This window comes from Macrobrachium rosenbergii, chromosome 10, assembly GCF_040412425.1.
Source record: "Macrobrachium rosenbergii isolate ZJJX-2024 chromosome 10, ASM4041242v1, whole genome shotgun sequence".
Taxonomy (NCBI): domain Eukaryota; kingdom Metazoa; phylum Arthropoda; class Malacostraca; order Decapoda; family Palaemonidae; genus Macrobrachium; species Macrobrachium rosenbergii.
Window position 1 is genome coordinate 61955913 of NC_089750.1, and position 25719 is coordinate 61981631.

The 25719-nt window shown below is 35.2% G+C and overlaps 1 protein-coding gene across 1 annotated transcript in view; it reads right to left on the bottom strand.

Moving 5' to 3' along the window:
- Positions 1-9399: 9399 nt before the first annotated feature.
- Positions 9400-25719, bottom strand: part of LOC136842694 (adenylate cyclase type 6-like) — a 776358-nt gene continuing 760038 nt past the window's right edge. The window contains exons 12-21 of the mRNA XM_067110356.1: positions 24403-24487; positions 23141-23257; positions 18915-19137; positions 18197-18383; positions 17674-17804; positions 17029-17138; positions 15479-15698; positions 14915-15046; positions 14078-14202; positions 9400-11368 (exon numbers count right to left, since the gene is read on the bottom strand). Of these exons, the coding sequence (XP_066966457.1) occupies positions 11186-11368; positions 14078-14202; positions 14915-15046; positions 15479-15698; positions 17029-17138; positions 17674-17804; positions 18197-18383; positions 18915-19137; positions 23141-23257; positions 24403-24487 (1513 nt within the window). The 3' untranslated portion in view covers positions 9400-11185. The remainder of the gene's footprint in view (positions 11369-14077; positions 14203-14914; positions 15047-15478; positions 15699-17028; positions 17139-17673; positions 17805-18196; positions 18384-18914; positions 19138-23140; positions 23258-24402; positions 24488-25719) is intronic.

Below are 25719 nucleotides of genomic sequence, written 5' to 3' on the forward strand. Positions count from 1 at the left end.
ATTGACAACATAGGAGAATAATAAAGAACTAAATGGAACAATAATGGTTCATCTCAATATCTCAAACCTTACTTGCAATAGCTCTTTATGAATCCATAAATTCTTAATCGACATTTTTCAGTTGGAATAGAAATCTCACCACCTAAGTTGTGCACAAAAGCAAAAATGTGTTATCTTTAGTCTAGGATTACAAGCGAAAACTAGAACTGACCCTTGATACAAAATAATTAAACATAATAAAATAAAAAAGAAACATATTCTGTCATTACAATAATGGAAAATCATCAACAACAACAATAATAATAGTAATAACATTAATCACCAATAATAAAAACAAAAAATACAACTGATAGCAACAATATTAATGATTAAAATGCTATGTTGTATTTGCATCTCACTCTCACATTTGAGACTACTTTAAAATGTATGCTAAACATAAAACACAGAATGGGATGTAATCTCATCAACTCACCCCAGAGACAACTGGATGTTAATATCTACTGTACTTAAGGGAAAGCATGGCTTATTTTTCATTTTCCTTGGAACCAAAACCCATAACATCAAAGTGTTGCCAAAACACTTGACATACAAGAACAGTTTAAAGCTAAAACTTAGAAGTGACTATACATAATCATAATTACAATACTTAAACTTAAAACTATCACACCACATCCTTACAGTTAAAGTATCAATTTCATTTTATTGCAAGTAAAAATATCAGTTGCTAAATGTTTGGAAAAATCAATTTGCAGAACAATGAAATTACTTTTCACTGTCCAGGTTATGTACATTATAATAAAAATACATAATACTATATATTTCAATGGATATCCTTGCTCATACAGTATACAGTACTGTAGTCAAAATGGGTATAATGTCTCTATGTTACAGTGGTCTATTATTATGTACACTAATGAAATTACTATGAATCTTATGCTGAGGGAGAGAATATCTGCACATATAAACTCTTATTTACATATTTACAGAAGGCATAATACAGTAATGAGCTATGTCCTTCCAAGTAAGGTACATGTTTCAGTGAAGTCCGATTTGCAATGGCGATTCACTATATACAATAGAAAATGGTAGAAGCATTTATAAACATATATCAGTTATTTTAACACAGAATCATTCAGATCCACATAAAAGCTACATTATATTCATCTTGCACTAACTATCACTGGCCATAATGTAATTGTAATCTATGAGTGAGAGACTCTTTGAGCAAAAGTAATGTCAAAACAAAACAAAATTATTATTGTAATATTATGCAATACAGAGCTGCCAACTCACAGAGAATAATGCTTTCAAGACGGAGGAAAAAGCAGATGCTTAATTAGCCTACAAAAATATAACATCTTAAAACAATGGTTCCATTGCAGTAGCCTTAAGCTATCTCACAACAATCCCATTGCAGAAGATATGCTTAATTAACATCTTTATGTACCAGCTTCCTAAGACACCAGATGAAAATACACATCGCCTAATCCGTCGTGTAAGTGAAAAAAAAAGTACTGAATGTCTTTTTGTAGATCTCATATAAGTGAAGGAACTTTGCGAGGAAATCCACCCTACTTGAGTGCTCTGACTGTAATCGAACTTACCTGGAAGTCCTGTCTTTCACTTTTTAATCTTTTTAAGTGGCCAGGAGGGAAACTATTTTAGGTTCTCAAATACGTCTCAGTTTATTACGTGCACTGTGATAAAAGCCTTTTATGTTTGTCAAAGTCTGTTAGGTTCAGAAGAGCAGATAAGCTGTAGAACCAAAAATGAACATCTTTGTAGTCAGGTGGAAGACCAGATAAGATTTATCTCACAATAAAGTGGTCACCTGTATTCAACTGAAGTTTGTATAGAGATCAATAGTTAAACAACATTTTTGTATCTGGATTACTTTGAAATTTAGGTGCAAAGATTATGGTAACAAAAAAGCTAGTATGTATTATTTGAAATTCTGCAACAGAGCCATAGGCTACCTTGTTTCTTCACTACAATGAAGTAAATTTTCAAAAGCTATAAATACTGGCGAAATCTATCATTGTCACTAAGAACTACAACTTTTGTGCAATACAATTTGGTAACAGCAGAACATCAGATGAGTTACATACCATTTGTCTGTTGGATATACTCATGATTTTCTAAATAACATAACTGAGCATCCTTGTAATTAAATATGAACTGCCACACAAGTCATGTTTTTATTGATCAAAGCTTTCCCTTTCTGATAATGTCATTTTACACAGTGGTAATGAATTCCCATAAATGAATTTTAAGCAATGCATGTATATGCTTCACTAGTATTTTACAAATACTGTAGAGCAAAATGGACCATATGAAAGGAGCCACCAAGAGGAGATTTACAAACCATGTCTTTTCCTTTTTATAATGATCAGGCATTGGAAAGTTATTTTCAAGCAAAAACAAAACCAACAGTAAATCAAACTTTTTTTAAATGCTGATGTTGACAAGTTTTCTGGGTCTACAGTTTCTCTTAATTTTACAGTAACAAATTATGTCAAGTTCTTTCATTGATTACATCATCCACTGCTAAAAGATCCAAATGGTGTACTGTATCTTGGTAATAAAGGAAGATGTTCAAGGAAAATATTTTTCCCAGATGAAATTCCTGTTTTTAACAATGTAGCTATGCATTTTATCTTGCATGAGATCACATGCAGCTGGGAACACTTAATATCCCCTATCAAAGTGTGACATTACCAGACAACTATGCTTGACCTAAATTAGGAGTGTAAAGAATGCAAGAGTTTCAGCTTTCAAAGATTTAAGGACTGTAAATTCCTGCCTTTTCTACTACCAAGTTTTTAATAGCCCCTGCCTTAAAAAGAATGGGGTGATTTCTTTGAAATAATTGCATCTTTTTTCAAAGTTTTGTGCAACTATCACGTTCACTATGACTGTTAGTCAAATTAAGCTTGTTTTTATTAACAACTTTTGTTATAAGTAGGGGACTATATTTCATTTGAACTGGCTCTCACTAAGAAAGCAATGATTCCTTTGTGCTTAGCCTTTCTATTCTTTATATTTCTCTTCATCCTGTCAAATCCAGAGTTCCCCTGAAAGAGTTCTGGAGAAGCACTCTACCAATAAAGGCACTTCGAAGAAGGTATCACTGATGCTCATCTCTCTAGACTGCTCAATTGCATCAGTCCCATTTCTATTCCATTGTTTTTTTGGGATCAGCCCCTCCCTTCCTTATTTTCATATTTCTCCTCCCTCTTCTTTTTTCCTTTGGGGTTGGACTAGATAAGGGCACTGGGTTGCCTCTTCATATTTATAGAAAGTGGTATGGCAAGGTAAAAATAAAAAAAAAAACTTCGCCCGACAAAAATCTTGACTATTACGTGTGCTGTCTATTTCTAATGGCTGTCTTTACCAAGATAGAGAATTTCTACTAATTAAAAGCTTAAAATGGCATTTGTTTGCTATCGAGCATTATGAAATAATGTTTCTCAGATGCACATGCATGTCATGTATGTGGAAATACATAAAAGGGTATGTAATGGCTACCATACATGAAAGAATGGGTCACATTGATATGACATGGTCTGGGGGTGTGTGTGTGTGTGTGTGTGTGTGTGTGTGTGTGTGTGTGTGTGTGTGTGTGTGTGTGTTTGTACACAAGTATTCCCTTGATTATCCACAATACAATATTCAAGGCTCTTGAGGATACTGGAAATTTGCGGATACGGAAAAAAACACTACAGATATAAAACGACAAATTTGTACCTTTTTTTTCTTATTTTGTCAATACACAGTACTGTATTCATGTGTATTAAGAATACAGAATACACTGTACTTTACTGTACACATAAAAACCAAACTCTCTCTCTCTCTCTCACCTGTGAGCAATGCCAAAACTGCTGAAGTGGGTTGGACCTGAAAAACTTGCGAGGAGGGTTTACAATTCCTCTCCCTCTTCCTCCTGTCTCGTTCCTCCAGGAGGTCACAAACTGGCAAACTGGTCAGAGAAGGTGTTAAGGTGTGTAGGGAAAGGCAGCAGAGAACCTGTCATGTTAACAAAGACTGCTGAAGTGTTGGCTTGTGTTTCCAAGCTCAATGAACGAGTTACCGAAGAAGTGGATAGCGACAGGCTCGGGTGCATGAGGGTCAGAGACTTGGAGCAGCTCTTGATGAGACTCTGATGAGAAGAACGACAATTCTGCTTTGCAATTACCAGTTGCTGCATTCTTGAGCTCCTTCAGCAAACTCCAAGGCCTTGGTGAAACAGCTGCAGTCAACATTGTGTTTCTACATCAGCTCGATGAATTTATCCTAGATCCTCCATATCTTTTGTAAGTTGGGACTGGGTGTGCATAAGGATCATCATCGATATTGTTGTTATCATCAATGGCTTCCTCCTCCAACGCACCAGCAACAACTGCAGCAGCTATCTCATTGTCGGACATCAGCTGGAAGTCAGGATCACCACCACCGTTATCCAGCCACTCATATGTCATCCTGAGGAACATTGTTTCCTACCTACGTGAGCCTGGCACAAAAGTTGTCAACATTAAAACCCCTTAAGTTGATCAGGCCTTTAGTCCCCTTCAGGATATGGTCCATGCAAGCTCCAAGGTGTGCATGATGATATCATTACAAGCATCTGCGAAGTTGTAGGTGGCAGACTTCAGTGAATACTTTTGAAGATTCTCAAGGGTCCATTCCCCCCTCTGTATCCAAGCCTTGCTCCTTCTCCTCATCCTCGAACACCACCATCACCTCCTCCAAGAACTTCCTCCAGCATAGCTGTTTTGTTGCAACAATACCACCTTGGTCCATTAGTTGAATAAGCGCTATTGTATTAAGAGGCAAAAACATGACCCTAATATGACCTCTGTCACTAACCATCTGGGTTGCAGAAGGATATGCAGGTGCACTGTTGATGAGAATGAAAGCCTTCACCCAATGTCTAGCAAAGCAAAGCCTGTGTCTGATGACAAATACATGCTTTACAAAAGTGGTTAGGGAACTAACCAGAGACAATCTTGGCAGCGAACCATGCCTAAGCCATGTGATACCAAATCCCTGGGAGACTAAAGTGCTCATCAACCCATGCACGATGCAGGGTTGCTTTGCATATCCAACTACTTGTTTGCAACAATCGTCAGTAGATGCATTTGGACATAAAGCATGCACATGCTGGTTCAAGAGGTTTGTTCCGGATATTCTATCCCTTCTCGTCAGCCATGGTGTTAGTGGGTAAGGCGTGACAGAATAGACCTTTTTCATCAGCCTTCGAGGCATTCTGTTTTACACCAAGTCTTTCAACTTCTGCCAAAATTCCTTTATTCCCTAGTCAGAATAAATTTTGAACCGAAACAACTGACCTTTTGATACCTGAAAGTCCGCAACCCCATTCAGACCTATAAACTTTGTAGTAGCAGCCTTCAACTCAGCACTGCATATGCATCCCATCTGACCCCTCTTGACAAAACTAGATGAAGGTCAAATGTTCAATCTCCTCATGGTGGGATTTGGCCATGACCTTGCAGGCTTCACTCCTGGATGTCTTCTTCTCACAGCTGGTTGTATACTTTTCAAGCTTGCCCTTTGCGTTCTTGATGTCCTCCAAGGAAGACTAATATAGCGTACTTGGCCATGATATGGGTCATGGACCAGCTGGCATCAATGCTCTCAATGATTTCCAGCTCTTATGAAGTGTCAGCACCTTCCTAGCCCTCTTAAGAGTTCATGGGGCCACGTCATGCACACAATACACAGCACCACACACACACAGCAAAAACAGCACCTGCAATGCTGCTGGAACGCCCATAAAAGCCACAAAACTGACAGAAAGCATTGTGATACAGGGCAAACACAGCAACTATATAAATATGCAATTGCTGAGAAACAACATGTAACTGGACAAAGCAGTAGAGTGCACCTTGCAACAAGTGTATTAGAATCTTTGCACACAACCAATGAGAGGAAGAAGGTCCTCTGATGTAGTCATGATATATCTCTATCAGCCACTTAAAGCTGGTAAACAAAATGACGTATGACGTCGTTGCTCAGGGATCAATAATAGTCGCAAAAGCTCCCAAAACACAAGAGTGCTCTTCTACCTGTGCAACTTATACTTGGCAGTATTGTAGTCATAACACATCTTTATCAGCCACTCAAAGTGATAAACAAAACAACATTTTATGTGATGTTGCTTTTAAGCCAATACCAGTTGCGAAAGCTCCCACAGAGATGAGGGTCCATCCAGCCCTAAACAATCAGCTTTCCTGGCCCTTCCCCCAATTCCCAATGTAGTCCCCCAAAATGCTCTTTTCTCAGTGTGGTATATGAACTGTTAACAGCGTTATCATTGAGTTTTTCCACTTTTGCAGCATTTCCACCCATACCTATCCCAGTACAAATTTTGGGGGTTGCCGTTGCTTGCCGATAACATCATGTTGCGGATAGTGTGTATGTGGTTAATCAAGGGAATACTGGTATTTTACATACATACATATATATATATATATATATATATATATATATATATATATATATATATATATATATATATATATATATATATATATACATACATACATACATACATACATACATATACATATACATACACATACATACATACATTATATATATATATGAACTGTACTGGGACTATGATGACCTCACCACCCACTTTTGGAAGATGCAGTCAACTAAAGTGGGTCCTTGGCTGAGTGGCGCAGTGATTGGTTCAAATTTGCTGAGTCCATTGATTGTTTCTGTCGTGCTGTAAATGTGTATCAGTAAATGCTGGGGTCAAGATAAAGGGCTTGGCCAACAACCTCATTCTTAAAGACCTGCTGATAAACCAGATGGCTGTATCTGTCTAGATATAATGACTGCACTAATTATCAAAGTTAAATTGTAGTAGTGGAACTCTTCTACACTAATATTTCATAGCTGGCAGCTCTGATAAAGAATATGAATATTCATACTTCACTGATCTTACTTCATGTATAAAACAAATTAGCTTTCTCTACATTTGAACTACATACATCATATGTATTTACTTCTACTCTGTATACATTAAATCATGGCATCACTTCATTTCAGTTCTAAAATTACACAAAATAAAGCATACATACCCTTGGTGGCAAAACTAAATACAAATCAATCAATCAATGTTATTAAGAATCCTTGAAATATTTCAAAACCACAGGAGGGAGTTCTGGGGCAGTATTGCATATTACTGATGGCAAATACATAATCATATCATATATTCTTTAATACTGACAACCACCTTACAACATAATGCTGCTGGTCAAAACACTTCCACTCAAAAAGACATACCATTTCAGTGTTTACCATCTCACTGTTCTATTGCATGTTAACTACTGAAACTATTTGTACTGCACTACAAATAGAAAGCAGTAACTTCTGTATCTCCCAGCGTCTTTCGAAGAATAGGCAGGCCAGTTTACCTTTCTTAAATTCAATACACAATTAAATAAAATCTTTGCAAGTACTACAATGCTAGGAGAAGTATGGTAATCTGTGTACTCTAGTAAGTCAATGTCTTGCCAATGGACTGATGCAAGAAAGCACTTCTCCAGAAAAAAAAGAAAATCCAATAGTTGTCCCATCATGTATGTGTTGCAGGAAACACAGTTTTTGGGTGCAATACACGCTTCTTTGGATATTCTACTAAAGTTACCCTTCTTGGCTTCTACTGTAATATTTACAATGTACTTGACCTTCATTTAAATTTTGTTACGAAACTAACTACTTTCCATTACTACTGTATTACAATATTATCCTAACTACAAAAGTAGTTAACAAATTTACTCTTCACTTCAGCTACAATAAAAAAGTATTGTGAACACATTTCCTTCTATAAGCTACTACTAATTGTGCTGAATCACTTTGTGAAACCTTCAAACTGCCAATTTAACTAATGTATGTAATCTACAAAGATCTGTTGACAGCTGTAGCTTAATACAAAAGACATTCTTATTACTCCCTTCAGTCAAAATTCTATCAATACACTGTTAATGTTAGGATTAATAAAAACTTATTAACATATACTGAACATCACAACCAATTACACAAAGTTAGGCTTTATCTCTGCATTGTTAAATAATGTGAACAATGAATTAAAATATTTAACTCAAGATTAAAATTGGCACATATTCTAAGCTATAGTAAACTATTATGCACTTACAGTTTGGCAATGAAAATCTAAATGACATACTGTATTCTCTTTGCAAAATTTGTTATACCATTGGTATCAAAATACGCTTCGCAGATCATAAAATATTCGAGGCCCTTTGTCTCGAAAGACGAGTTTATCTCTACAAGGAAAAATTCCTCTATGCACCGTTTGATTCTTGTCATGATGCTCCATACATTTCACATGCACTATCATCAACTCAGTAAAATGAAAACAAATTAGTAAAAGCAGGTTAAAACAGTTTCATAAAGCCCTGTAATTTACAAAATCATTCTCAAAGAATCTGAGAAATATCATCATTCAAAACCTTAGCAAACATATATGCAAAGCTGACCGTGAAATATGCTACAGCAAATCTTGTTATTCCTGGTAATAATAACTGGTAATAAAGAGAATGCTCTTGCAACTACAAATATGACTTACAAGAAACTTACCAACACAAATTACTGTACTTCAACAATGGCTACCTGGCAAAGGAGTGAGATATTAACTAATCCTGTTGCCCATTAACAATTCTAGATTAACTTGAAAATATGACGAACCAATTCATTCAAATGGCTGAAAAATATGACAAAAAACGGCTGCTAAAAAGATAACCCCCTTAATGCATTAGGAACTAACTTATAAATCATTTCCTTTCTCTAAATAGTGTACCGTACTAACATAAAATTAAACAAGATTTAGACTAAAAAGCAAGAATAAAGACAAGGAATATCTGGAAGATTTTGTGCAAATCAGGAGTGGAAGCTATAACCATATCCAATTTCATATAGCTTCGTGATATGTGGATAACATCTGTTAAAGGTTTATAGTACTAGCAACAACGACGAGGTTTTAAGACAGTTTTCCTTGATCAATAATTTGATGAACTACAATACAGGCCTGGAAAGTTTAGTTCAGGCATTGCATGGTTAGCAAATCTGTACAAAAGGTTGGACGGAGAGAAATATCATGTACAGTACAATACAGTACACGTCAAAAGTGTGCTGGCTTTTTAGCTGTCCAGTAAAGTTCCTCAGAAATATTTTCAGTATAGAAAAAACTATGATGAAGTACACTGGTAACATTATTATTATACTACTATGTTATGCCTTAATGTATTAGCAGTGGTAATGTGTCTCAAAAGAATTTAGTTACTGATACATATTAATAATTGCATTCTTGCAAAACCTAACCAGTGAACATAAATGTACTTTTCTTCCTTTTTTTTAAATAAAGATTAATAATAATTTGAATGCAATATGCAATCAATAATGTAATGGACAACTACTTAAAATGTGAATTTCACAAAAGCTCTCCAGAAGGAGAATTTGAATAGAGTAAAATACTTCAGAAAACTAACACTGAAAGTTGAGCACAAAACATAAGCAGGTTAACATCACTTGATATAAACATATGTTCTTTTGAATCTTGTGACTTACTACATCAAACTGGAAAATATCCAAATTATGATATTTACTAACCACCTGATTCTTTTAACAGATTGACATTTTTACCCTCACAAACTAAGCAAAATGAACACTACTTTATACAGATAGTATGTGATTTTCAGTCTCTCAAAGAATAAAATACTGTATATTAAACCTATTTTCTGAATCACAAAGTTAGTTCATTGTGGCATACAGGACTCCTTAAAACAATATCCTACACTCACAGCAGGTAAGTTCTCTTCCATATATATTACCAGGAACAGCAAAAATGCAATTCTGTATATCTGGTTTTATCTTCCACCAAAACCACTGTAAATTGTTAGTACAGTAAATTAAAAGCAAAAGTGACAAAATGATGGACATATAAAATGGATATAGTGTGCATGACTAGAATAAAAAATCTAAATAAACTAAGCAGAAAATACAAGGGTAACAGAAGCCCTTTCCAAAAATGTAAAGTTTAATTTTCCAAGCATGTACTACTGTACATAATAACCTTAACACATTGCAAACCAGAATACTTTTGTAAGATGAATATAATTTCACCAAGGAACAATTTCCCCATAAAATAATAGCGTGTTGAAAATTTGAGCATTAAAGATGCAGTTAATATCCTTGAATATAACTTGAGGTAATTAGTCACTGATGATTCAGTCTAAGCTCTTCACATTTAAAATCACACCAACACTTTTATGAACAGAAATATTACAGTAGCTCAACTAGTGAAAAATTATGTGGGCTCTACCTGGAAATGATGTGAATAATTTGAAGACTGAACGAAAAGTCCCAAATTCGTGTGTTGAACTCATAAATGACGTAATCATCAAAATTACCCAATAGTTTTAAGGAAACTTTAAAAACTAGTCATGACTGAAAATAAAAGAATTCTGTTTATAAACTGCAAACGGTTCATATTTAAAAAAAAAATTGAGAAAACTGTAAAATTAAAATCAAATCACTTTTAATTCTACCACAACCAAGTACTCAAGCAGTCAAAGTATATTTCTGATTCTTACTGACTTATCATTTTTGGTGAAAATATATTTTGGAGCTAGATTTAGCAATCACTCAAATTCAACTCTTGGAAATATGTACAGTTCACATTTTCCCATTTATATACTAGAATTTGGCATAAATCAATAATATATAAAGTAGCTTTTACTAATCTTCTGAGCAAGAAAGATTATGTACTGATTAGCACCCTCAAAGAAATGATGGGTTTTACAGAGTAACTTCAGATTTTTTTTATACACACTGTACAAGAATAGTAGACGAAAGTAAGGACAGGGACACATTGTCAAAAAACTAACATCTCCGTATATAATACTATGCACAAGTGATACACGGCATGAGAATAATAATTAGATGTCCAGTGTATTCCAGTTCACACCAGTTTCTTTTGATAAATTCTATTCAGAATCTATCAAACTGCAGCATTTAATATTTTCTTGGTACAGTAAATTACTTATTGCTTGTCCTAATGGCATTCATTTTCCATCTGTCACTTCACTTGACAACTGAACTGGTGTAATTTTGCAGCTCTAAAATTATTCTACACCTACGTGTGATTTTCTGATGCATCTTTTGGGGTTGAAGGAGGACAGTCTTCCTCAATGACATCATGACTCTTCCCGGTAAGAAAATATGTTACCATATCGCCTTTTCCTTTCACTTTGATTGGTCCCCGGCAGGTGAGAGGATAACCTTTTTTATGTAATATTTGATACACTTCTTGTGTTACCTGCAATGAGTAGTTATTGTGAGAATTGAAATTAACTTCATGGATTAATAATAATCATGTTATTAAAAGAGCATAGCCTATGCTGACATACTAAGGAAATATGAAACATACTAACACACCGAATAAATAGACTTTCTGGCAAGTTGCATTCCATTTCACAGCTAACTTTAAATAGGTTCTTGGGAGACTAAAATACATTACATTGGCCAACACAGAAATGAAAATAGATGCATAAGTCCATAGGTAATAAATACAAGTTAAACTTCTGACAAAGGTTATTTTGATTAGTACTAATAAAAATGCATTTCCTTAGCCTATAAGGAACTGCCCTTGACAACAAAACATAAAATATTAGCAGAATAAAATTGTACATGGGACCAAAGAGGTAATTTTCCCCTAGATTTATTAAACTGATATTCCCATTAAGGATAAGAAAAATTGTGAACTCTATACAAATACAAACATTCCATTTAATATGCTAGTGCATCAGACAAGTATTTTTATACATGAATGTCTAATACAGTAGGTACCATAAGACAATTATCCATTGCATATGGGGGATGCCTCATTACAATTAGTCCCTAGTCACTAACATCTTGCTGATAGTGGTCTTGTTAAAGACAAATCTTTGTTACACTGGGAGTTCATTCTCTATTACTCCCTGTTCTTTTTTACTTCATGAATACCATGAGCAAGACCTTGTACCCTTCAAATTTGTGTTTATAATTGCATTTTATCGGCTCTTTCACACTGCAGATACAGTCTGCATGCTTAGCAAACTGTTGTGCCTAAGGGCAATCAAAGAATCATATGGACAACATGGAACGGCAGACACACCTTGAATTTTGTGTTGAAGGGAAGCACATTAAGATGTTCTCCCTCGTCACTAAACTTATTTTCTATGTACCGTAAGCAGTTTGCTGGACAAACTGTCTTGTATGAGTTTATGTGGTGTAGTACTAAATTATTTAAAAAAAAATTATCAATTTCAACCTAACTAAGGTTAAACTTAGGAAAGAGCATGACATTTTGCAGACTCATATGTGACATCTATTATTAAGCAATTCACTAACTCAAAGCTGACTGTTAAATATAAAGGAACTGTCTTCAATACATACATACAGTATTTACAGAACTGGTGTGGATTAGATTGCTTTTTAAATCCCAGACTTAAAAATGGAAACACACCTTCATCAATTCAGTGCCATTATAATCTCTTTCACACTTTCTTGTTACAATGGTGATAGTTCCATCTACCCATGTCACTATACTGTACAGTACTTTCATAAAGATGAGGTCTCATTTCTCATTGGTCAACTTATTTTGGAAGTCTTAAACGAGTTTCTAGCTTGTCCAGAGCTTATTATTTTTTTTTTTTTTGAGGTTTTAGATACTTCTCTTCTTGATACTTATCAAACTAATCTCATTTTTATTGAAACTTTTTTCTGTTGCAGAGGAAGATATAGATGGGGTTTTCCATTATTGACAAAATGTCTGGAACACCCTTTGCTAAATTCACACACTTACTGAAGTTTTTATAAGGAGATACTGTAACGTTTTTCCAGATGTGTGGCAATTAAATACTGCAATGTGCATGCTCAAACAGTGACGTTTGTGCAGATTTTTATGGTTACAGGCCTACCTAAGTTTATCTGGAGCTGTTTAAGATTACTGAAAACAGTAATCTAGACACTGGTTTCCTGACAGCCACTATGCATTTAATAACTAATTAGATAACTAAGATTCCCTTTAAAAGCTTACACATTTTTTTATGAGAAAACATTAAAAGAAAAATAGTAGAGGAGCTGTGAATAAAGAAAATTACTTTCCTATCCTGATTCACACCAATGAGTGATGCCAAGTAATTATGAGAAGAGACCTGACAAATGACAAGACTGGCCTAGGGCTAACCAAGAAGTCTTACGCAGAGGTTTCAGGGAACAAAATACGGTATATAAACAGAAAAACCCAGCATTCTGGGAACTTAAACCCTGCATAAGGTTTTGGTTCCCAAAACCACATAAAATCACCTAATTCTATATTAATGCCAAAAGAAACAGATACCAGGACCTTTGAATAATTTCTTTCACATATAATTCTCACTCTCCTGTATGATACAAGTATCTAGGAACAGGGATAGCTGGATTCTCTGGATACTCTCTCCTTAGGATCTGTGTTCCTCAACATGTGCAGCTGCCTGAGTCCTACTAGGGCAGAGCAACATTTTGTCTGTAACCATGGATCTGCTGAGTGTTGTCTTTTGCTAAAATGGTAATCACCAAAGAAAGCAGCTTAGCCAAATTGTTGCTGTTAGGATGGCATGCATATTTTCATAATAGAGATGGTGAAGTATCTTCATTTTTTTTGCTAGGGGGGATGTGTGGCTTCAGATGACTTCACAGATGCTACAGGGTTAAATTTTATTTCTAAACATAGAAAACAAAACTCATCTTAACTGCAACAGTGAACCTGCAGTCTTTTAGCTTTCAGCAAGTTTCCATTTACTAAATTCACTGTGCCTTCAAAGAACTCAGAAATACCAAAATGATCTCATATGCATAGCGTAAATAACAACACACATAAACTGAACATGCTTCACTGGCAAGTGGGGTTTATACAAACTAATATCATACTATTTTGTGAAACATTTTTAGCCACACTGGTATCTGACTGGCCATTACATAAGAGTAATCCATCAAAGAACTATACCTGTATCTTATCAAGTTCCCCGGTGGAATCCATCCTGGAAGCAACATTCACAGCATTACCCCAAATATCATACTGGGGTTTTCTCGCACCAATGACTCCTGCAACAACTGGACCTATATTTATACCTGTGTGAAGAAGAATGATAAATACATTTTTAAACTTCAACCAAGATGCTTTCTTGTACACGGCTTACTATACAGAAGTGGAAAACCTTATCAGTCCCAGTATTCAATATTCCTTCCGAATTTAAGATTCACCTCTTTATTCCCTTTTGACCCGACTGAATATATCTTGGGCTCTAATTTAGTGGCTCTCTCCTGAAACCTTTGCACAATCTCATTTCTTCTGGTATTGTCTCAGTCATTGCTTCTCTGCACTATTATAGAGCGAGAGAGAGCCCCTTTCTAAATAAACACTTTCCTGGGGATCCAAAATCCCAGGATTGTTTTCTTCAGACTACTAAGAAACAATGGAATTTTCTTCCCATATCTGCTTTGCTTGATGCTAAAAACTTCCCTCTTTGAAGATGCATGCCTGTGACTTCCTCCCATGTTAGGTCTTATTATTAAACCCTTCTTTTCCATTCTGGTAGAACTTACATAACTGAATTAAGTTTCCACTCCTGTTGGGTTTTGCATACAAAATATAAAATGTACACAGAAATTGAAAAGGCCACTCTATATGCTCAAAAATGATTATGTTGATTATATTTGCACTCATGACATGTACAACATAAAGGTGAAATATTTAACTTCTTTAACATACTGTACTGTAGTCTACTACTAACTTATAAATGTTAGTTTATGTGAAAGGTTACGCTACCATTCTGTTACTTACCTATTCTTATTTTGAAATTATTGAAGGAATGTTCATTTACGTATTCTAACTGATCTCTCAGTCGCAAAGCGTAGTCTGCCATGGCCGTTACATGGCTATAATTTTTCAAATCTCTGGAAGCTTTCGTAAGACCTGTGTGCAAGACGGTAATATCTTAATATAATAATTTAAACAGGAAAGGTAAACTGAAAACTATAGCTCAAAACATTAAACAGAAAAATACATTTCTTTATGATAAGCTTCAGCGACAATAATTCCACATGAGATATATCCACATTGAGGCAAAGCATTCCACGATTCCACTTTTCTAAAATTTTGTCCCATCATTTATGAAGAAGATACTTAATGCTCAGTGGTGATATATAACAAATCTCTGTTATGTATAGCCTATGCTTTATTAAACAGTTCGGTCTCTTCCAAGAATCTTTTGCAGAATGGTGCCGTGGGGATATATTATATAGTGCAGTTGAAATTGACTACACACAAAAGTCACATAATAGTACAACTATAACGTGGTGCCAATTTTGCAGTAATAAAAGTACTGATGAAATTGGACAAACATACCTGAAGCTGCCATATAAGTGGCTCCAGTCGACTTAATTTTTTCTATCCACTTGAAACGTTCCTCCTTCAGCAGCTCGTCAAAATCTGCGATGATTTCATTGAGGAGGCGCAAACACTCCACGCCTTCATTGTTAGATTCCAGCTCTACGTAGAACTCGGAAAAGTTGGGGATGGAGGCAAACATAATGCACACACTCTCGCACTCTTCGTGATAAAGCTCCTGGAAAGTGATGCAACGTGAGTTGTCTAATCTTCTAAAGGAGAAAGTGATGCATACTGCCTGATAAAAACAGACGATGAACAGTCAGGCAAAAGAAAGGATAATGACTTTACCAAGAAGTTATGAGTTAGTATTAACCTGGGCTTTGATGAATATGAGCTTTCATTTTGTTTTCATTCCCTGAAATTATCCTCCAAGATAATCTTGAACAGACAACTTATTCATCAGTCTGGCATACCATCTATAAAAAAAATCAGTTATCAACACTGACAATTGCAATTAACAATGTACTTTACTACTGTATCATAAGTATAAGTATAAATTAACCAGACCCTGAGCTGATTAACATAATTAAGGATGATTTATTTTACGTGGCTAAGAACCAACTGGTTACCAGGACCTACAGCTGGAATCCGAACCACATTATGACGAGAAATGAATTTCTATCACCAGAAATAAATTCCTCTAATTCTTCATTAGCTGGTCGGAGAGTCGTAACAGCGTGCTAATTGAAGAACCCTAATGAAGAACTACTGTATCAAAATAAAAACAGTAAATAAAATAACTTCAATAACATAATCAACACTTTACAGTTCCACTAATCCATCTGCATTTCCTCTCAAGCACCATCCGTGTAACAAGAATGTGCTAACTAAATAAATGAATATTACAGCTAAATTTAAGCACTTGATCTTCTGCAGTGCAAGAGGTATTCATAATTTATATTAATGCGCATCCATTCCATAATTTTGTAGCTCCAGCAGCCTTCTTGTAATGTTCAGTCTTGGAATGACCTATTTCATTTACAAAACTAAAGTGAAACAACAGCAGATTTATTTTTGAGAAAAAAAATATTACTCTACCTTCTGAAAAGCAAACTAATACAGTTTAACATTCTTAAAATGATCTAACAAACATTTACTACCATAGTTCAACATCACTGCAAATGATTTATAAAAAAAAAAAAAATTGACATGGTTGACTATTCTTTAAAATAACCTGTACTGCGAAATATACTACTAAAGTAATATAAACAGCTGTCATCATTTTAAAAGATTGAAAGATTTAGGAACTGGTAAAGTCACATCTAACCTGCATTTACTGAAATTAAGTCTTTAAACATAATTCATACTGCAATTTAGATAAATCTAAATTGCACATTCAACTTCATATATTATCACCATCCTCATTAACACTGTTAATGTTACTAAACTATTAGTATCACTTATGTAATTTCGTACGATTATTTCCCCTTTCCTTAACGCTGTGTGTGAATGCAGCACTGAAAGACGATCTAAAAAATGTACTAACTTGAAGAAGAGACACTTACGTCAGGAGCTTTGTCAACGCTCAGAAAATGAGCAGCAACATGTTCTGGAAGGATGTTGGCTATAAGTTTCCTGTTGTATGCCTGGAGGTGTTCTATTTCATCTTTTTCCTCTGAAATATGTACAACGAAAAACTGGTTTAATTCAACTATTAGGATCATAGTAAAAGTAATTAACAGTGCAATGATTAATTCTAGGTAATTTAACATCAGATTACAAATATTTAATCACCATCATCACAAATATTTTTATATGCTTTCCCCTTGTTCGCTTAGAGGCAAGTTACATGGTAAGTTTACAATGATTCAAGGAAATTAATCCTTGCTTTATCAATGTCTGTGGCGTGAAATTCATATAGTTATATAATCCAGTACAGGGGATGTAAATAATACTATCACAAAAATAGTAAATTTTGGTTGTAACAAATTTTCTCGTAAAAAAAATATATACATAAAACCTAACATGAATTATTTACCATAGAATAAGAATGCAGCAATTTTAGCACACCTGTTGCCATTTAATGGAGAACAATGAATAACAAACCTAAAGGATGCTGAATAATCCAACCTATTACAACAGCCATCATTCTACTAAAATTTTAGACAACCATCCACAAGACTTATGGTTCACGATGAAAATAACCTTACCGTGAGCTTGAAGCTTCCAGATGAAGTCCAGTCTGGACGTAGCTTCATTCTGTTGTGCATGGATGAAAAAGGCGACAGTAAACCCGATGAGAACAGCCACCGTAACGTACCGCGTTACGAAGATTTCTCCTCTGTGGAATAAAATCATCTTCAGATAAGGAAAAAGTTTTGGTGACATTCAGTTGCTTACTGACGAATAACAGTGAGCAATGCTGTACTACAAGGCTTTGTAGGGGAAAAACAGAATTGCTTCAAGATATTATTGTAAAGTAACATTTCTTTCTTTACATCACTTGAAAACCCTTATGGACGGTCAACAGACTATCAACCCAAGAGGGCCCCAAAGCGAAATCAGCTTACAGAGACAAGATATAGAAAGGGCGATAAATGAATAAATATGAGGGAATATAAACTATATTTCATATATATTTCTGACAATATCTGATTAAAGAGAAGTATTATAAGCAAATTCCAATAATCTTATTCAGAGATGGTAAAAAGCTTGTAGAACTGTGATACGAACCCTTGATCCTGATTAGCGAGAATGAGCATATCCTGGTTGTCGAAGAGGGACCCGTGCGTGAACAAGACCATCGACAGGTATGCAATGCAGATAGTTGCCAATAATAGTAGTTTTATGATACTGTACATCAGCTGGTAGACTGCGCAGGAGACCATGACTAACAAGACACAGTAGGTGAAATACTGAAAAATATCAAGAGATTTGATTGGTGTAAAACATTTACATTTTGTTTGCAAGCACTGTATAATTGCATTCTACATACGAACGTACGTGCTTGCTTTATCATTAACATATGCATCTCATATGTGTATGTATGTGTGTGTGTGTGTGTGTGTGTATAGTGTGTGTGTATATATATATATATATATATATATATATATATATATATATATATATATATATATATATATATATATATATATATATATATATATATATATATATAAAAAAGGATTACATGAATTGAAGTTTGAGCAACTAATACAGCTTTTTATATATATATATATATATATATATATATATATATATATATATATATATATATATATATATACAAATGTTTTATATATATATATATATATATATATATATATATATATATATATATATATATATATATATATATATATATATATATATATATAAAAAAGCTCCATGTAATCCTTCTGCATTCGGATAAGAAACTAACTGAACCCCAAATTAATGAATCCTTACATCAGGAAGTGAGTCGTAGGGCCTTCATGACACGGGTTCAGTTCGTCACCCAGGGTAAAGTTGAAAGCGTCCCTGAAGGCCCTGACTTCTCGGCCAATGACAGTGAGGCCCTTGAAGATGAACTCCCAGGTGGAGGTGGTTTTGTTGCCGAATTCATCTGAGACGAAGGTGGTCAGGTTATCCTGCAGGGTTGTGCAGTCGTGGTAACTCTCCAGGTCCAGGAGGAACTGTAAATGGATGGATTATGAAATTTAGGGACAGGCCCAAGCACTAGGAGGTGAAACTGTAAATGATGGACGGATTGTTACATGAAACCAATTAGAATGTAAAGACTACCTAATCTCAAAAGTATGAGAAGGAAGGTTACTTAAAAAAATCTCTACGATTCAGGATGGCCTGTCTCAAATCTGCTGGAATATTTCAAATGGAGAAATAAAGGCAACATAAAAATCTCCAAAATACTGAGTCTAATCTCACAAGTACAAGACATAAAAACAAAGGCACTGATGTTCCTTAAAAACCTCCAATACACACAGTCGAATCCTGAAAGAACAAGACCTAGAAATAAAAGTAGAAAGTTTAATTCAAAATCTCCAAAATACAGACAATATAATCTAACATATACAAGGACTGTCCATTTCGAAAGCGTGCAGTTTTAATAAATGTCCCTTAGCCCTATCGATCATGCAAGTGCCGATGTGATGAGCAACTTAGTAACTTGTTCTAACAACAAAAGAAAAAAAAATAAATAACAAGAAGGAAAGGAAAGAAGAAATAGACTAAAATGAACAAACAGTAATGCCTCTTAAAAAGGGGAACGTGACAAAAATTAAAGGAAACATAGGCGGGAAAAATCTCCCCTTACAGTGAAGGAAACGACTGGGAAATGTGAGGACAAAGCTTTTGATTTCACAAAATTCATCTGATTCTGGCTTATCACGGAATATCACCTTGACATAAGTATATCTTAGTTTAACCAGACCACTGAGCTGATTAACAGCTCTCCTAGGGCTGGCCCGAAGGATTAGATTTATTTTACGTGGCTTAGAACCAACTGGTTACCTAGCAACGGGACCTAAAGCTTATTGTGGAATCCGAACCACATTATGACGAGAAATGAATTTCTATCACCAGAAATAAATTCCTTTAATTCTTCATTGGCCGGTCGGAGAGTCGAACGCTGGGCCAACAGCGTGCTAACCGAGAGCTCCACCCACCCCTCCAACGAAGAACTATCACCTTGGCATAACATCTATAAATACTTTACATAGTAGAGTCAAGCTACTATAAAAAAAATGTTAATGAAAAAATTTTGTCATTTGTCTTACCGATACCAAATGCAGCCAAGAGAGATTCCTCAAAGACTTAGATATTCTGCTGTTTTCCATTTGACACAAAATTTATTTGACCAATTTTTAACAGACATCACTAGAAATTTACCAAGTTTATAATGCTGGATGTGTTTACAGTTCCACAAAAAGGCAAAGAGTGGAGGGAATATGGCGAGAGGTTGACAAAAAAGTTACAGATATTGTGTTGGACTATGGACAAAGGACCCGAGTCCCGGGAATATATTATGTAGGAATATGAAAAAGTTCAAGAAAATGATAATACAGACTGCAATGAATGAATAAATGAAATGAGACATTATATATACTTTCATATCGTTACTGCATTAAAATATAAAAATGCTAAATTAGCTTGACAAGCGTCCGAAAACAAAATCGTCCTTAACAGCGTATGGTCTAGCAGTCTGGGCCACCATAAACAAGCCTCGTTTCTCACGAAAAGTGCTTGTTATGGTGCTTCACCTATAAATATGAGAGTAAACCTTCTCCTTAAAATCATCCTTGATTAATTATAAAAAAAGTAAAGTATTATGAACAAAACACGGTCGCTGGGATTTAGTCTTAAATATGCAGCCTGCTATTTTACAGTCTTTCCTCCTCCGATTTATCCGATAACTTTAACTTCTACCATCCATTTCAGGGACCGCGAGTCATCGCTTTTCTCAAATATCTTTCAAACTGATTATTTGATCGAAATGGTGCTTTCACAGTGGACAAGACACCTCCCGCTAATTTTTGGTAATATAGTGCATTGTCAAATGGTGTTAGTTAAGGCGTTTACTCTTGACTTTTAAAGGCAAAGTCACATGAGTTTGTAGGACATATCTACAGAATCGAACGTCCGCTATCCACCATGGACAAGAAAGGTGGGAGGGCAGAGATGGGGAGGCCAGGAAAGTTGGTTGAGCGAGGGATGAATAGGGGAAGGGGGGAGGGACGGGATGGGGATAAAGGACGTTCGAATGCAAAGTTTGGCGATGCTTGGCAACATCACGTAAGTCAATAATAAGCCCCTTAACTAAAACCGTTTGACAATGCACGTTATTACCAAAATTAGCGGGAGATGTCTTGTACACTGTGTCAAAGTACTATTTCGATCAAATAATCAGTTTGAAAGATATTTGAGAAAAACGATGACTCACGGTCCCTGAAATGGATAGTAGTATTGTTTACTTCAAGTCTGATGGTATTTTCAAAACAATTATGACTTTTTTTATACTAAGCCGAGTCACATGGCAAACAAGAATTAGCATTTTAAAAGTGGCAGTAGATTTATAAATTCCACAATAATTGGCTCTGGTCAAAACACTAAATTCACCAAGATCCTGGAGGAGAACACGAATCAGAGAAGGGAAAACACCAAAACAAGCAATTTGAGTTCTTTTAAAATGCGATCACCATAACTCATCTGAAAAATGGCGAATGACGGTAAAATATATTTAAAACAAAATTCTTTACCCCTGCAATCCCTTTAAATCCAAATTCTCCTATCGTATTTTTCAATTTGAAAACATGGAGGAGAAAATCTAGCATATAGCTATTGTGCCATTTCTCTCGCTCTTCTTTCTTTACTGTAAATGTTTTAATTAAAAAAGAAAGAATGATTAAAAAACAGGAAAAAAAGATAAAAAATGAGCGTGGAACTTTTAGCTGTATGGTTTAATCTGATTACTCCCAGTTATTAGAACAAAGAGCAATTCCACAGTACAAACTTTACTTCTTGCACCTGTATAAATGAAATATTATTTTTAATGAAAAAATTCTTTAAAATGTCACCAATATTCCTTATAAAATTACATATTAAAAAACATTCTGAAAAAGTGGAATTTTCAGCTCCTTTTCAATAAGTGAAAAGAAACCCCAAAATACTCTGTGATGCATTTGGTAGGCAACGTCCCAATGGCTCCAAAGTACTTTGGTTTCTCCCCTTTACTTTTCGTCCGTTTATTTTGGTCCCTTACCACTTAGCTGTCTAACATCTTGATCTCTGACAAGGTCTTACCTGCATCTCTTACTTGAGAAATAATTCTATGGGTGTTGCCAGTGAAAGTCTAGAAATCTGATTCTGCAGGGACCTTGAACTACAACCCAACAACAGAGAAAAGCCTGAAAGACTGACTGTGATTGCTATTAATAAGCAAACAGGCTAACTGCTAATGACCAATATCCAAAATAATTTACTTGAGAACTTGAACATACCACAAGTAATTGAGAAAAGTAGCAATTAACCTAGTAATGAGAATATAACTCTTCAAACTACTTTCTAATAAAACAGCCAAAAGCCAGCTCGACTAATTGTGATTGTTAATACCAGACAAGTAACCTGAGATTTTATAATGTAAAATTTAAGGAAAAATATACTTTCTGATAACAGTAGCCAGAGACCAGCCAGATTAACGGTGGCTGTTAATACCCAGCCAGTAACCTGAAACTAAAAATGTTGTAAAATTTAAGAAATAGACCTACTTCTTGGTAAAGGTAGCTAGAGGCCAGCTAGAACAGTGGTTCTTAACCTTTTTATTATCACGCCCCCTCTAACAGTGGGTCCTTCCCTCTACGGCCCCCTTGCATCTGAGTAAAATTCCCTCCTAGATTTAAAGGAGAAGGGGTGTTTTTATTCTTTTGGGAATGAATTAGTGAGATACTTGACACTGCTTTTTAGCGATTTTTGTTAAGAGAATAACGAATATAATTAAAGAATTTTTTATTTTTCCCTAAGGATCGCGGCCCCCCCACCAACCCCTGGAAATTGCTAACGCCCCCCAGGTTAAGAACCACTGAGCTACACTAACTGTGACTGTTAATACCACCCATGTGACCTGAGACTTTAATAATGCTGTAAAACATAAAGACCAAAATAAACATAAGAGACGGAACTTACCATAGACGTAATTGAGCAGAGGAAGAGGATGAGTACCACGAAGCAAGCCAGCATTTGGCTGACGGTGCGGCTGGTGGCCACAGCAGTGCTCATGTTCTTGATCCCAGATGGCATGCACTGAAAAAGCAAGGAGTTTAGGTCACTCCTGCGTTTGAAGTTTATGTCGCTGTTTAGTTTAGTATTGTTATGCTCGTCGGTTATTCTTCATTTATTCATATGCTATTTTGGTCTCGCTATTCTTCACTTATTTCACTTTTGGGTACTCTGTTCTTTGAAAGCTGGTGGTTTTTGAGAAGTTTCAAAGCAATATTTCCATATTTTGATATTAATAATAACAATAATAATTTTAAATTGAATTGAATTGAATATGGAATTCAGGCCAAAGACCAAACACTGGGACCTATGAGGTCACTCTGCGCTGAAACGGAAACCGACAGCAAAAGGGTTAAAAGGTGTAACAGGAGGAAAGCCTCGCAGTTGCACGATGAATCAGTTGTTAGGAGAGGGTGGAAAGATGGAAGAAAGACAATATGAACTGAAGTACAGTAAAAGGAATGAAAGGGGTTGCAGCTAAAGGAAATTGCCTCTAGACTAATAAGAATAATAATTGGAAATTGCCTCCAGACTAGCATGTTATTATCATGAGAGAAATTTTGTGATAGTTATAACTTTTATTATTCACTGGCAGCGATGTAAGGTAGCTGGCTCTTGGGCCTTTTCTAACCTGACATCAGCTACCAGTGTTTCCACTGTCATATAAAGATGCGAGAATGAAGTCAAGTATTTCTGCAGTAACGGCTGTGAATGAGTGATTGAAGAGACAAATTTTACAGATGGTTGGTAAGATATAATGAAACCAAGGCATAATCGGGGTTCTATGATGCAGAATTAATAAGTAAACAATTGGCCAGGGATGAACATAGTTCAATATGCGTAATCTTTTAGGCTTATAGCCGGATAATAATAATAATAATAATAATAATAATAATAATAATAATAATAATAATAATAATAATAAGGGTTAAAAAACAAATTAGTCAACAATCAGTTGCGTAAGAAATTGACTGAAAAAATACACTTTAGATTTAATGATAAAAATAATAAAAAGCAACCCACACAATGAAGGCAATAATTAGCACCAGAAGAAAAAAATTTAGCATCAAGAGAGAGAGAGAGAGAGAGAGAGAGAGAGAGAGAGAGAGAGAGAGAGAGAGAGAGAGTATCAAGTTAATAACGGTTAAAAGACAACATTACCAACACACCTCGCACTTCTCTGCCAGCACCAAGACGACTACCATCGTCGTCACGAGGATCCCGACGAGGAAGACGCCCAACGACCCAGAAAACCTGAGGAATAAGACGAAGACGAAGATGTCAGCGCTGCAGTAGTCATTGTACTGCATTTTAAAATATTATTTTGCATCCAATAATTCGCTTTGTAAAGTAATAGTAGAAAACTCTCTTTTTATTTATGGGATAATTAACATATAAAGGATAGTTATGTAGGAGTTACAGCATATTAATTATGAGGGCAATAATCGAATATCTGGAACTTTATTGTGTTTTATCTATTGAATTAACACATAAAGGACAATTATGTAGGTGTTACAGCATATTAATTATGAGGATAATATTCGAATATCTGGAGCTTTATTGTGTTTTATCTGTTGAATAAATATAAAAAGGATAGTTATGTAGAGTTACAGCATATTAATTATTTAGGACGCTGTTCGCATCCCTGGAACTTTGTTGTCATTCACACACGTAGTCTAACATCAGTGAGCTAACTCGTGTGACATATCCTTAATAAACACACTACCTCAAATTTACGACCAGTTCTAGCTCTGTTTCAAAACTAGTATCAGCTATTTGGTGCCAAGTTTGGTGGATAGATGCTAAGAGATGCAAGAAAACTGGGAGTTAAAATCTAGAATACCGTTTAGGATTAAATCCCGTGGCAAATATCCAGAGCCCTAAATTTGAAGATCTACTGTCTAATAAATGCGAGAACTTTTTATGTCATCTAGGACAAGGCGGGAGGATTCGTTTTTATTAGCTTGCTATCATCATGCCGCTTTTTTTTCCTATCCAATTAATGTTGGCTCGAAGATCCTGACATCCTTACTGGTCTGTACAAATAAAACTGGAAGTCTGAAAGACTTCTGCTTTTAATACAGCACCCTTCCAATGGGCTCGTGTGACACCACCATCAGAGTGGAATGGAAAGCGACAAAAAAAAAAAAAAAAAAAAAAAAAAACTTTCCCTTTCTGTTTTCATCGTTTCTCTTTTCTGAGTCCATCAAGTCTTGTGTAGATAAAAGCTTTAGGTTGCCTGTCCCATCGGATTCTGAATTAAGATTACGTATCTTTCTACGAATGGGGGACTGACATTTTAAACCTATTTTCTGCCTAACTCAAAATCTTTCCGAAGCAAATAGCCTTGGACAGATACTCTGTCTATTCAGATTTCAAGTATGAAGACGATAAGTCTTAAATAAATCATGAAAATGAAGGAATATTAAATCTGAAACTTAACAGTACTCTTCACTGTGCAGTTAGCAACAACACCTGCTAACATT